Source organism: Pagrus pagrus (assembly GCF_965226575.1).
Source record: "Pagrus pagrus genome assembly, chromosome: 4".
NCBI lineage: Eukaryota > Metazoa > Chordata > Actinopteri > Spariformes > Sparidae > Pagrus > Pagrus pagrus.
The window spans coordinates 11,149,908-11,160,775 of NC_140188.1; the positions used below are offsets into that span (position 1 = coordinate 11,149,908).

Consider the following 10,868-nt stretch of genomic DNA (forward strand, 5'->3'; position numbering starts at 1 on the left):
TGTGAGAAGTAAATTATTATTTAGTCAATTAATTGACTATTATTTAGTCAATTAATTAGTAAATGTACTTAGTTACATTCCCTCACTGGGGCTGATACCGTAGGAAGAAAATAGCTCTTAACATGAAACTGCTCACAACAGGGTCTGTGCATTTTCTCGAGTAAGTGGGTCATGATTTCTGGAGACTGACATGGCTTATAGTGCTCAAAGCGTCAAAACAATACATTTGCAAGAGCTCAATCTAGTGTCATATTGTTTCATTATATTCAGGTGAAGGCAGACATCTCTACACCGGATATATCCAAAATTATGCACAGCTTGCACCAAAACTATCTAGACGGATACATAGCACTTCAGGAAAAAAGGGAAAAATATTTATCTTTGATTTTGGGGTGAATTGTCCCTTTGACTCTCTTGAAATGATTGGCGTTATATGTATCCAGCCTAGAAATCTTAACACTCTTGGATACCATTTTGAAGTTCTCATTAGAGGCGTGTAAATAAAAATATATTTCTCTTTAGTGAGCCAGAACGCAGCGTACAAAAAGGAAACGAACACTGAGTCAATTTAACGAACAGGAGGGAGAGCTTCTGTGCAAACGTAGCACAAACCACCTGTGAGACATCACGACCTCTCGAGTCTTCATGGAGAAAGTGCTTTTCCATTTTAAAGGCATACTTTCTCTCCATCCATCACCACTGTCCTTTTATCCCCCACTGAAGCTGCTACACCAGCGAGCCGGCTTGGCTTTGAGCAGGCACCATCACGGCCACAGCTCCCATGCGTGTCAGGGTGGAGGAGCTCATTTGTGGGGACACAGTGAGCGGAGGTGCCACCTGAGGCTGAGCGCCCGCAGTTCTGTTGGGGATGGCCACCACAGGGCTCCTCAGAACCTGTGGCGGACCCCCGTTTGTAGTGGGGGGTCGCTTGTGTTTACGCGACGGGGTGCCTCCAATGTTGTAACCAGGAAGTCCCTGCAGCGTGCTGGCTTCTCCGGGTCGCAGCTGGTAGGCGTTGATGACCGAGCTGTCTGAAGCCGATGTGGGGGAGTAAGGGTAGTGGAAGTTCGGCTGGTGGGGGTCTCGGGGGCGAGGACTGGTGGCTATGGAGGACAGCGTGCCGTTCTTGGACACGATGTCTGAGCCGGTGTTGCTCTTTGCCCATGACACTCGCTTTGGTGCCTGAGCGTCCTCCCTGTGGCACAAAGAGAGAAGCAGAGAAAAAACCCAGTCATGAAAATGATTACATAGTCACCACCCTCAGCATGGCAGAGCTGCTGTTGAAACACACTGGGCAGTGCCTGCTCAGGCCTCTGAGAGCTGACCAACCAGAGTAGACTGGGCTTTTTGGGAAGGGGGGTCTTAAAGAGACAGGAGCTAAAACAAAGTGTTCAGGAATTGGGTGAATACTGTTGCTGCACCAATGGACGGTATGAGAAAACTGATGTAGTTTTTGAACATTAAAGCTTGTAAACATTTTCTAGTAGACACCTGTACTTACCTGTACTCTTATACAGTATTCACACAAACACAGAATGACAAGAATGGCCCCCTTCAGCATGTCATACTCATACCTCATACCCATTATTATCCCTATTAGCATTCAAACCCCATTTCAATCTTTGAAATGGTCACGGTGAAGCTACATTTACAAGCTTTGATAATCACTGGTTCATGTAATCTACAACATATTTCTATCAGATGAACATGTTTTGTGAAGTTATTACCAACTATGAGGGTCAGATAAGAATAGTTAAGAAAACAATGACAATATTTTCCTTTGAAATATAGTTGAATACAAGTTTTAAGCACCGCTGACTTTAGGAATAAGCATTTCAATGAATTATTCTTATCAGATCAATATTATTCTTAGATACAGAGGCAAACACTGTTGGCTTTGATTTATTAATAAAAATGCAAGGGGGTGACGTGCATGCTCGTCCTACTTATTAGTGAATTCAATGGATCAATGCTTCTGTCTGGTGGTGCCCTGAATAAATTAAGAGATTCAATATGACTCGAGTGACTCGCACCAGTTCCTCTCTTCATGTTTGCCTAAAAACACAAATCCAAGTAAAGTACAAGTACCTCTAAAGTTAAGTAGAGTATGAGAGTAAATGTTAAGTTTCTTTTCTTTTCACCACTGCATACACATCACATGTAATAGCTGTCATAGTCTGGGTGCAGATTATTACTTCAAAGCCTCTTTCAACACACACATACACTTTATTAGGTACACCTGTACGATCAAATGCAATTTAATATCAGTTCTTGTGCATGTAAAAGGTCCACACCAACTGAAGCTCCCCTCTCCCGAAGAAAACACTGCTCCTGAACAGCCTCGTCAGCAGTCCCGCCTTCAATTCTGTGACTTTGTGACATCACACTACGTCACCACGTCACACATTTGCATAGTTTATGTCTCGTGGCCACTTTGGCATGTCAGAATTGATTCAGCACAGCTGCTTTGTTGCTGTAAGTAGTTCTAGCTCAGGCGTGTGTGAGCTGACCAATCAGAGCAGACTGGGTATTCAGGAGGAGGGGCCTTAAAGAGACAGGAGCGTTTCAGACAGAGGGGGAATACAGAGCTGCAGCACTGGACAGTATGAGAAAACTGACAGGTATAATATGAAGTCGACACTTAGTACAGAGCGAAAACTCACTTGATCTCGTTGGCTATCTCCTCCTCAGTGTCCCGTCTCCTCCTCAGTATGAATATGAGGAAGAGCACCATGGCCACCAGTCCCACTATCGACCCCAGCGTGGCTGCTGCGATTATGCCTGCGTTGGAAGCTGGGAAACAGATCGCACATCAGTATTTATACTTTATGAGAGTCAGAGCGGTGTTATCTAAAAAAAAACGCAGTGTGCAGTGGAGTGAAAATAGAGTTTTTATTGTGTACGTACAGGTGATAACCTCCAGGTTAATGGAGCAGCTGTCGGAGCCGGCCGTGTTGCTGGCTCGGCAGATGTACTTCCCTGACATGCTTTTAGTGAGGTTGCTCAGCCTGAGGGTGCCGTGTCGCTCATCTGCAGAACAACCACACAGTTACACTCACAACACAATCATATATTTATGTGACCCGGGCAACTAGCCTAGAAAACTATACAGGTCAATACTGAATTATTGTCCTATCACACACGAGGGGATTATACAGTCAAGGTGAGAGATACAACTTTACTGTCATAATACAACGTAATGCAAGAAGGAACTGTATGGACATGTCTTGAATAGCAAAGAAATCATTTGCCATCAGGGATTGAAGGACGTTCTGACAGTATTTAAGCATTTCTACAGATATTTTTCCTTCAGAGTTCAGCCAGTTGTGTCAGTTTTACACTTGGAGTTGCATATTTCTCTATGCTGGTGTGTTTGTTAAAGGAAGGAAGCTTAAATTATGCACTGTGTAAAATACGGTGACACAGAAAGCGTTTCACTATGAACTGATTTCTGACTCCTGATGTTTTTTCTCTTCCTTTTTACAGATATAAAGATGTGTGCTGCATCACAGATTCATCTGTATCATGATATCATTACCGTGAGCAGCATATCATGGTGGTGTTGAATCATTATATACTGATTCCCACCCTTAATCCAGAATTTAATCCACGACTGGCCCGTGTCCAATACAGTATATGGATTCCACAGCTCTGCACATGATTTTGCAGTCTTGCTTCATAATGTTTTTGTTTTGTTTTTTTTTATATTTTCACACGCCAAGGTCGAGACGCAGCAATGTCTTCCGTGCATTAACACCCGGGCATTTCCATTCAACACAATCTGTTCCTCCTGGCACATCTGGCTTTAAAATGCTGTGTTGTTGCAAACATAGGCTGCAGAAAAATAAACAAGCTTTATGAGGGACTTATCACAACAAATCCCCTGAAATCCAATCTGAGACGTCACATCCCAGCATGTCTTCATCTGATGTGGTTTTGCTTTCGTGGGGATCGTAAGGAAATGAGAGCGGATGTGTTGGCGTCTGTTTTGTGGAATCACCCCTCCTTAAGAGTTGTTTCAGATTGGGAGGGTGTCTTGTAAGTGTCTGTGCACACGTGCTGCGCTCTGCGCCGAGTCAATTTTCAAGAGAAAAGTAATGCAACCCAGGGACTCATCCAAATCTTACCAGATGAGAAGTCAAGGTTCGCATCAGGTCGGCAAGCAACATATTAATGTAAGAGACCGGAAAATCCTTAACAATCATTGTGTCCTAGCAGCTGCCTTCATCCCAAAGTTTGGGAGAGCGAAGCCTGGACCGAGCTTTGTGTTTGCACCATCTGCTACTGCACCACCAGGAGGGAGGTTAAAGTAGGTATAGGTGCACACAAACCAGCCTCAACGCTGAAACTACAGTAAATCTCTAACTTAACCTGTGTATCTGGATGAATACATTTCTGTTATAATCAAGCTGTACTCGTCTCTGCCGGTCTGCTTATTATCGTTTCTTGTGAACACGTGATCACACAATTTAAAATATACAAAATCATTAAAAATCTAAGTAAAAATAGCTTGTATTCACTAACAAATCATAACGTCACTGTTACCCTGTGAACCAGAATATTAAAATCATGCTCCACAAAGCAGGTGCCAAATAAAACAGAAGCAGATGGGTGTGATATCCACCTGTCCCTCTCTGATTATTTAATCCCCGGGCTTGAAAACCAGCTGTGAAGAACCAAACCCAATTGTGGCAGATTAGCAGAACATCAGCTGACTCTGAGCTTGGAGCGAGTTCAAGCCCGTACAGTGATCAGCAGGTCCCAGGAGAGCTGGATGTATCTGACGTAACAGTATAGGAGCCGCCTCGTACCAAGACAGGAGCATTACTCATATTACGCTGTCATCACTGCAAGGTCAATGAGCAGCGTTTGTCATAGCCTCGACACATGACATGTGATTAATGTAAATCAGCAGCATTTTCTATATGGAGCTTATGGTGTCGTTTTCCTCCTCACATGACATCGTCCCGAGCTACAGGGGATTGGTTTTCATAATTAATGGATATGAAAAAACGCACACGTTCACGTGTCAAGAAGATATATTTTTAAAAAGCCCATCAAAAACTGCAAGTTACTCTTTATCATTAACATTTCTACTAAAATCTACATTGTAGTGGACACACAACTAAAACAGGACTGTACAGGATCGAAATATTCTCTCACTACTCTATTCATCTATTCATTCACGCCACTGTTTTATATTATAGCTGAAACCATTTGAGGAGTAAGGCTGCAAATAATGATTAAACCTTGGCTACACCAGAAAAGATGCTATTAAAGGCTAGGCCAACTTGTTTTGTCAGATAAATGGTCCATAACATAAATCATTTTTAGTTTACAATGATATAAAAGCAGATTAAAGCAGCAAATCCTCAAATTTGAGAAGGCTGGCTCAATCCAACGGTAACAAAATAGATGCAACAGGTGCTAATTAGCTGCTAGCTACCTCTGGTGTGCTGTCCCTATAAAAAACAACAATAAACAAAATGGCCTACTAGCACCTGTTAAGCCTTACTAGATAAGTTAGCTTGAATAATTAGGCTAAACTCAGTGAGCTCTGTGCTGGAGGTGGGATTTTGTTATCTTTGTCTATTGTTTCTCATTATTTACCTACATATGTGGTGTCAATATATTCTCGTCTAACTTCATTAGTTAGCCATGCTAGTGTATGTATAAATAAACATCAATTATGTCCTACAGACTAACTGCCTACAGACTAACAGCTGTAAAGACTTTAAGCAGAACATGCTTACTGAGTGTCTTAATAGGCTTAGGCTATAGCACACAATGCACAGATGAATGAATGCAATGGGATGACAGCAAAATCTAAAACAGCACAGATACTACAAAGACTTAAAGATCAAATTCAACCCTTCTTTAACAACATGGACATATAATATTTATTCCAATGTAAAACAGCTGTTCATTATCCCATATGATTACAGTGGAGATTCCTTGAGTATTCACATTTTTTCCAAACGTGAATTTTTCAGGTTGAGTGGGATTATCACCTGCCTGGACGCTTACACTAAGCCTTTACTTTATTTTTTATTTTTTGATGGTAATCATCTCTGAAACATAATCCTATAATCATTCTGACAAATTGGGTTGATTTTTTTTTTTTTTCCTTTAAAGCTTTTGCACAGCTTATGGCTCTAATACTAGGAGTGACTCCAGAAAGTAGGTGAGGGTGGGATGGAGGCGGTTAAGGGGGGAAATACATGAGTGAAAAACCTCTTACCCATGAACCCGAGGACAAGCATGGGCTGAGGGCAAGATCTCCATTCTGTGTTTTTGTTGCAGAGGAAAAGATGACAGGGAGAGTGTGAACATGAATGAGGAGATGCAGACTGATGGAGGGGGGGGGGGGGGGTGTGAGAGAGTGAGAGGCAGCGCACTCCCAGTCCCAAATCCAACTTATGCCTCTTAGAGGGGTTGATCAAGTAATGACATGGGGCTTGTTAGATTAGGTAGCAAGTCGACAGGAAATGAGGAGTGCCGAGAGAGGATCAGCAGAGAGAGAGAAAACAGAGAGAGAGGGAGAGAGAGAGAGAGATTGCTGAAAGAGATAAGCAGTGATAGCAGAGTAAAGTTCAAGTGTCATAGAGAGGGAGCATACATCAACGCAGATATAGGATGGGTCTGAACTCGAGTGTCAATGGGATGTAGGAGGGTGCGCGTACACGTGTGATGTACAGTAGGATGAGATGTGCGTACTGCACTGCGAAACCCCGGGTCAGTGCACAATCAGAGGGAGTAGTTTTCATTTTATGACTCGGAGGACTTTTCTGCTGTAAAGAGATGAGGGCCAAAGATCAAATCAGCCTAAGTCCTGTTGATCAGAAACAGATGGTGTTTACTCTGCAGCACCGACTGAAAACAAATATCGACTAAGTAATGCAACAATAGCAGCACGCTGCATGTGCATTTTTTTTTTTTTATCTCTCTGCCTTGAGACGAGTGTGGTGGGGTTTCAGTTGTCTCAATCTGTAAAGAGGATTTCACAATTGTGAGCTTGCTGTATGTTGTGACATGACCAAGGATCTTCCTCTGAGGTGCATCTGGAGCATCTATCACTTATGTAAAGCCCGGACAGGCTGTGTGTGGTCATGCGTGTGACCTGACAACATGGGCAGCGCTTCATCTCCATGCGAGGTGTTAAGGTCGACAGGAGGGTGTGTGACATCTAGACCTGCACATTATCAGGCTTACAGATCATTTCATCTTGCAGGTTTGCTTCTGTTCATACAAATCTATGTTAATAGTTAATGTTAATAATCCACTAAAGTCTTGCCTCTATCATGATAGACACCTGATATGTTATGATAGATTAATGTGCGAATCATATCCTAGTTTAGGAGGCTATCAATCAAAAATATAGAATAAAAAAAAACAAAAAACCCAGGGACATAAATCTGGACGGCGCTCCATCCCTGCTTTCTGCTCATTATGCTTAATTGCTGTGAGCTAGCACGGGAGCTTTTGACCGGGTCCGGCCAGGGCTAGCTGGTTAGCATGCTAACTCCTGTAGATATCTCCTTAAAGGACACCTATTAGGCTTTTTTGGGTTTCCCCTTTCCTTCAGGTTATGAACTAGGTTCTTGGGGGTATGTAAATGTCTTCAAAGTTAAAAAGCCCAAAGTCTGCACCAACATCTAATTTTAGTAATTAGATTAATCTACCATGTCAGCACAAGACCTGCTCCACTGTTGAAATACTCACTCTGCATTGGGGAGAAGAAGACCTCAGACAGGGGTGCAGCCTTGGTCCATTTGTACTGAGGGATGGGTTTCCCGTATCTGGACTTACAGCTCAGAGTCACGTTGCCCTTCACCACTGGGTTCCCTGTCATGGTGCATACTGGTGGAGAAGGAGGGACTGCAGAGACAGACAGACAGACAGACAGTTAACACATGTCAGATAAGAATACATGGTCAGTGACCTTCTATTGAACTTGTATGTTAGGCCTTAATCCACTGAAAACAAAGTGGAGATTTCACCGGACAGTGGTCATATTACACACTAATAAGAAAAATGTCTCACTGCCGGCTGTTTCCATCTGCTGCTGGAGGATGACATCATGACCTCAGAGCTCAGCCGGTCCTTCAACAGCAGATCAGTCTTATTTGTGCTTGCTGCTCGCTCACATATGATTTTTTACCAGACCGGTCTGATCTGAATCTGATATGAAACGTGTAAAATTGCAAAAATATTCAAATCCAGGGAAAGATGTGAGACGGGCCCGATTACATCTAACCTTTGAAGTTCCTCGGATGCTACGGTTCATTACCTTTGACATTAAGGCGTATGTCTCCGGAAATGGCAGGAGCTCCAGAGATGATGACAATGCAGACGTAGAGTCCGGAGTCAGACTCCTGGGTGTTGTTGATGTAGATGGAGAGGTTGGCTGAGGGCATGGCCACGCTGAAGCCCACTCTTTTGGTGAACTCGTTCTGGCCGTACCCGATCTGACCTGAGCTGTAGTTTATCACCTGAGCAGCGGAAACACATTCATAGAAACACTGGATTTAACTTAAAGACGCGCAATTAGATCATTTTTGAGTCATTTTTAAACATATCTTTAAAATAAGGCACTAAAGAGACTTTTCTCTCTGCTCGTTCCACTTGAATATTTTTTAATTTTAGTGGCTGCAGCCATGTAAAGATGTGCAGATTAACCATATAACAGAAAATCACCGCCCTTCATAAAGATAATCCTGACATGTACAGATGGTGGATGTTGAATTTTAGGCTGATTTTCTGTTTGAGATAAGCTCGACAGGCATCGACACTGAAACTGTTTAGATTATATTAATCATGTAAAGACCCTACACACTCTGACACACACACACACACACACACACACGGTCCTGTACAGTTCGTGCTACATACAGGAGGTGCAGTAAAAAGTGGATATGAAATGTCATTAGCGGCGTCCTTTCGTTAATGACGTCCGTCCCTTCCTTCCTTCCGCTATGAATTAGACATCAACACCGGTGTTGGAAATAATCCTAATCTCTGCAGATCATCTTTTTCACCTCACATGTATCACTAGATGGGTTTCTCAGGATGTGACAGCGTCATGCAATATACTAAAATAGTAAAAATGCTCACTTAATCCAGCGTAGATTCAGAGGTCAGTGAGGTCTTGCATGTAAAAAGACTTGACTGGTTTTTAAAGGAATAGTAGACTTGCAGTTTTTTTCATGTTTTAAAACAAGTCTACTTCAGTTGTTGCAGAAACTTTACCCGACTTTCAGCGTGGAGGTGAGAAGATAATTAATGAATTTCTACTTTTGGGTCAACTATTCTTTTAGATAGGAATTCCTGAAATACATTTTATATTTATATTGTCATGAAAAGGTAACTTTAAAAAGTCTTCTGAATCGTGTAGGGTTGCAAACAGCAGCTATTTTCATTATTGATTTGTCTGTCGATTACATGTTCGATGAATCCATCTATAAAACTACAGTCATAGAGGATCAGTAAACACAGTGTAACTGATTTTAATCTCTTTAAAGAGGCTCTCCTTTCTCTAGTCCACCAGAGGTCAGAGCAGGGTCAGCTATACAGCAGCTCGTTGCACATTTATGTTGCGACCTTCTCACCGGCTTCGTTCCGTTTCCAAAGAATTGCCAGGTGACAGAGTTTTTGGAAATCTCTGAGGTGGGGCTGTACCAGGCCTGTAACACCGCCATTTGGCCCTTCACCACCTCCATCTCTCCTCTGGGGATCTCCACCGCCTGGGTGTCACCTGGAACAACAACAACACAGAGCGGCACAAGCGGTTAATCACAACTTCAATGAAGGAGAAGAAGCCGTATGACGTTTGTGATCAGGTAAAATAACTCTCAGTGGTGTTTGAGGAGCTAAAGTGAGGGAGAGTTTGGTCATTTTGCTTCACTGGTAAACATTTTTTCTTTCATGTTAATCGACTAATCACTTGATTGATTTATTTGTGAATTTTTAGACAAATGTGTTATGTGCATGTTTTTTAAGATTACAGTCAAATCATATTAAACCTTTATTAAAAGCAACATTATGTAGAAATTGGCATTGTGTGCGATTTGGCGCCCCCTGCAGTTTCTGTGTGCAACACCGCAGTCGTAAATACAAATCCCAGATCTGTAACAGTTTGTCAGAAGTAACGTAGGTGCTGACTACAAACAAAACTCATTACGTCACAACAATGTTATGTGTTGAAAACTTGTCTCTTGAAGTAATGCTGTGATCCGACCCGCTCACTGAAGTTACATAGAGCAGAAACATGATCAGAAAAACAGCAATACTGGACACTTTGAGTTGGGTAAGAATGACCCAGAAAACATTTCCAGTGGATTCTGTCATCCAGTTAGATTTCAATACTGTGATATCAGCCGATTTAATCTGTTGTGCTCCTTGATAATCACCAACAACCTCGGGAGGCAGTCAATCCCAAACACACATCTTCGTGTGTGCGTGTTTGTGTGTGTTTCTATACATTCAGCTGCCCGAACTGGGCGAGTCAAATGTGTAGAGACATGTGCTTCTGTTGCTGCACTGTAAGTTGAACAGGGTTAAAGGAAACCCTGCTGCATCTGAACTGAACAAATGATCACATTATAAAGTAGGTTACACAGCTGAAACAAACCAAGCAATTTACAGATAATGCAATGGGTTTTTAAATTATTCATTTAGCTGTCCATGTAGGAAAATTGTCTTAAACCACTGTTTTTAATAATGTGCATGTCTCATTAGCTTCCTTATGTAGTCCTGTACCTGATAATTATCCTATGATGACTTTATACTAAGATTCACACACATTTCCTGACAGACAGAGCGAGAACAAAGAGACATATATACGTTGAAAAGCCATGAAAAAGTGCATT

The 10,868-nt window shown here is 42.2% G+C and overlaps 1 protein-coding gene across 2 annotated transcripts in view; it reads right to left on the minus strand.

The window, feature by feature from the left end:
* Positions 1-405: 405 nt before the first annotated feature.
* esamb (endothelial cell adhesion molecule b) overlaps positions 406-10,868 on the minus strand; it is a 42,928-nt gene continuing 32,465 nt past the window's right edge. For both annotated transcript variants that reach the window (XM_084351732.1, XM_084351733.1), the window contains exons 2-7: positions 9,609-9,754; positions 8,291-8,492; positions 7,723-7,878; positions 2,908-3,030; positions 2,664-2,793; positions 406-1,195 (exon numbers count right to left, since the gene is read on the minus strand). In XM_084351732.1, the coding sequence (XP_084207858.1) occupies positions 727-1,195; positions 2,664-2,793; positions 2,908-3,030; positions 7,723-7,878; positions 8,291-8,492; positions 9,609-9,754 (1,226 nt within the window). In that variant the 3' untranslated portion in view covers positions 406-726. The remainder of the gene's footprint in view (positions 1,196-2,663; positions 2,794-2,907; positions 3,031-7,722; positions 7,879-8,290; positions 8,493-9,608; positions 9,755-10,868) is intronic.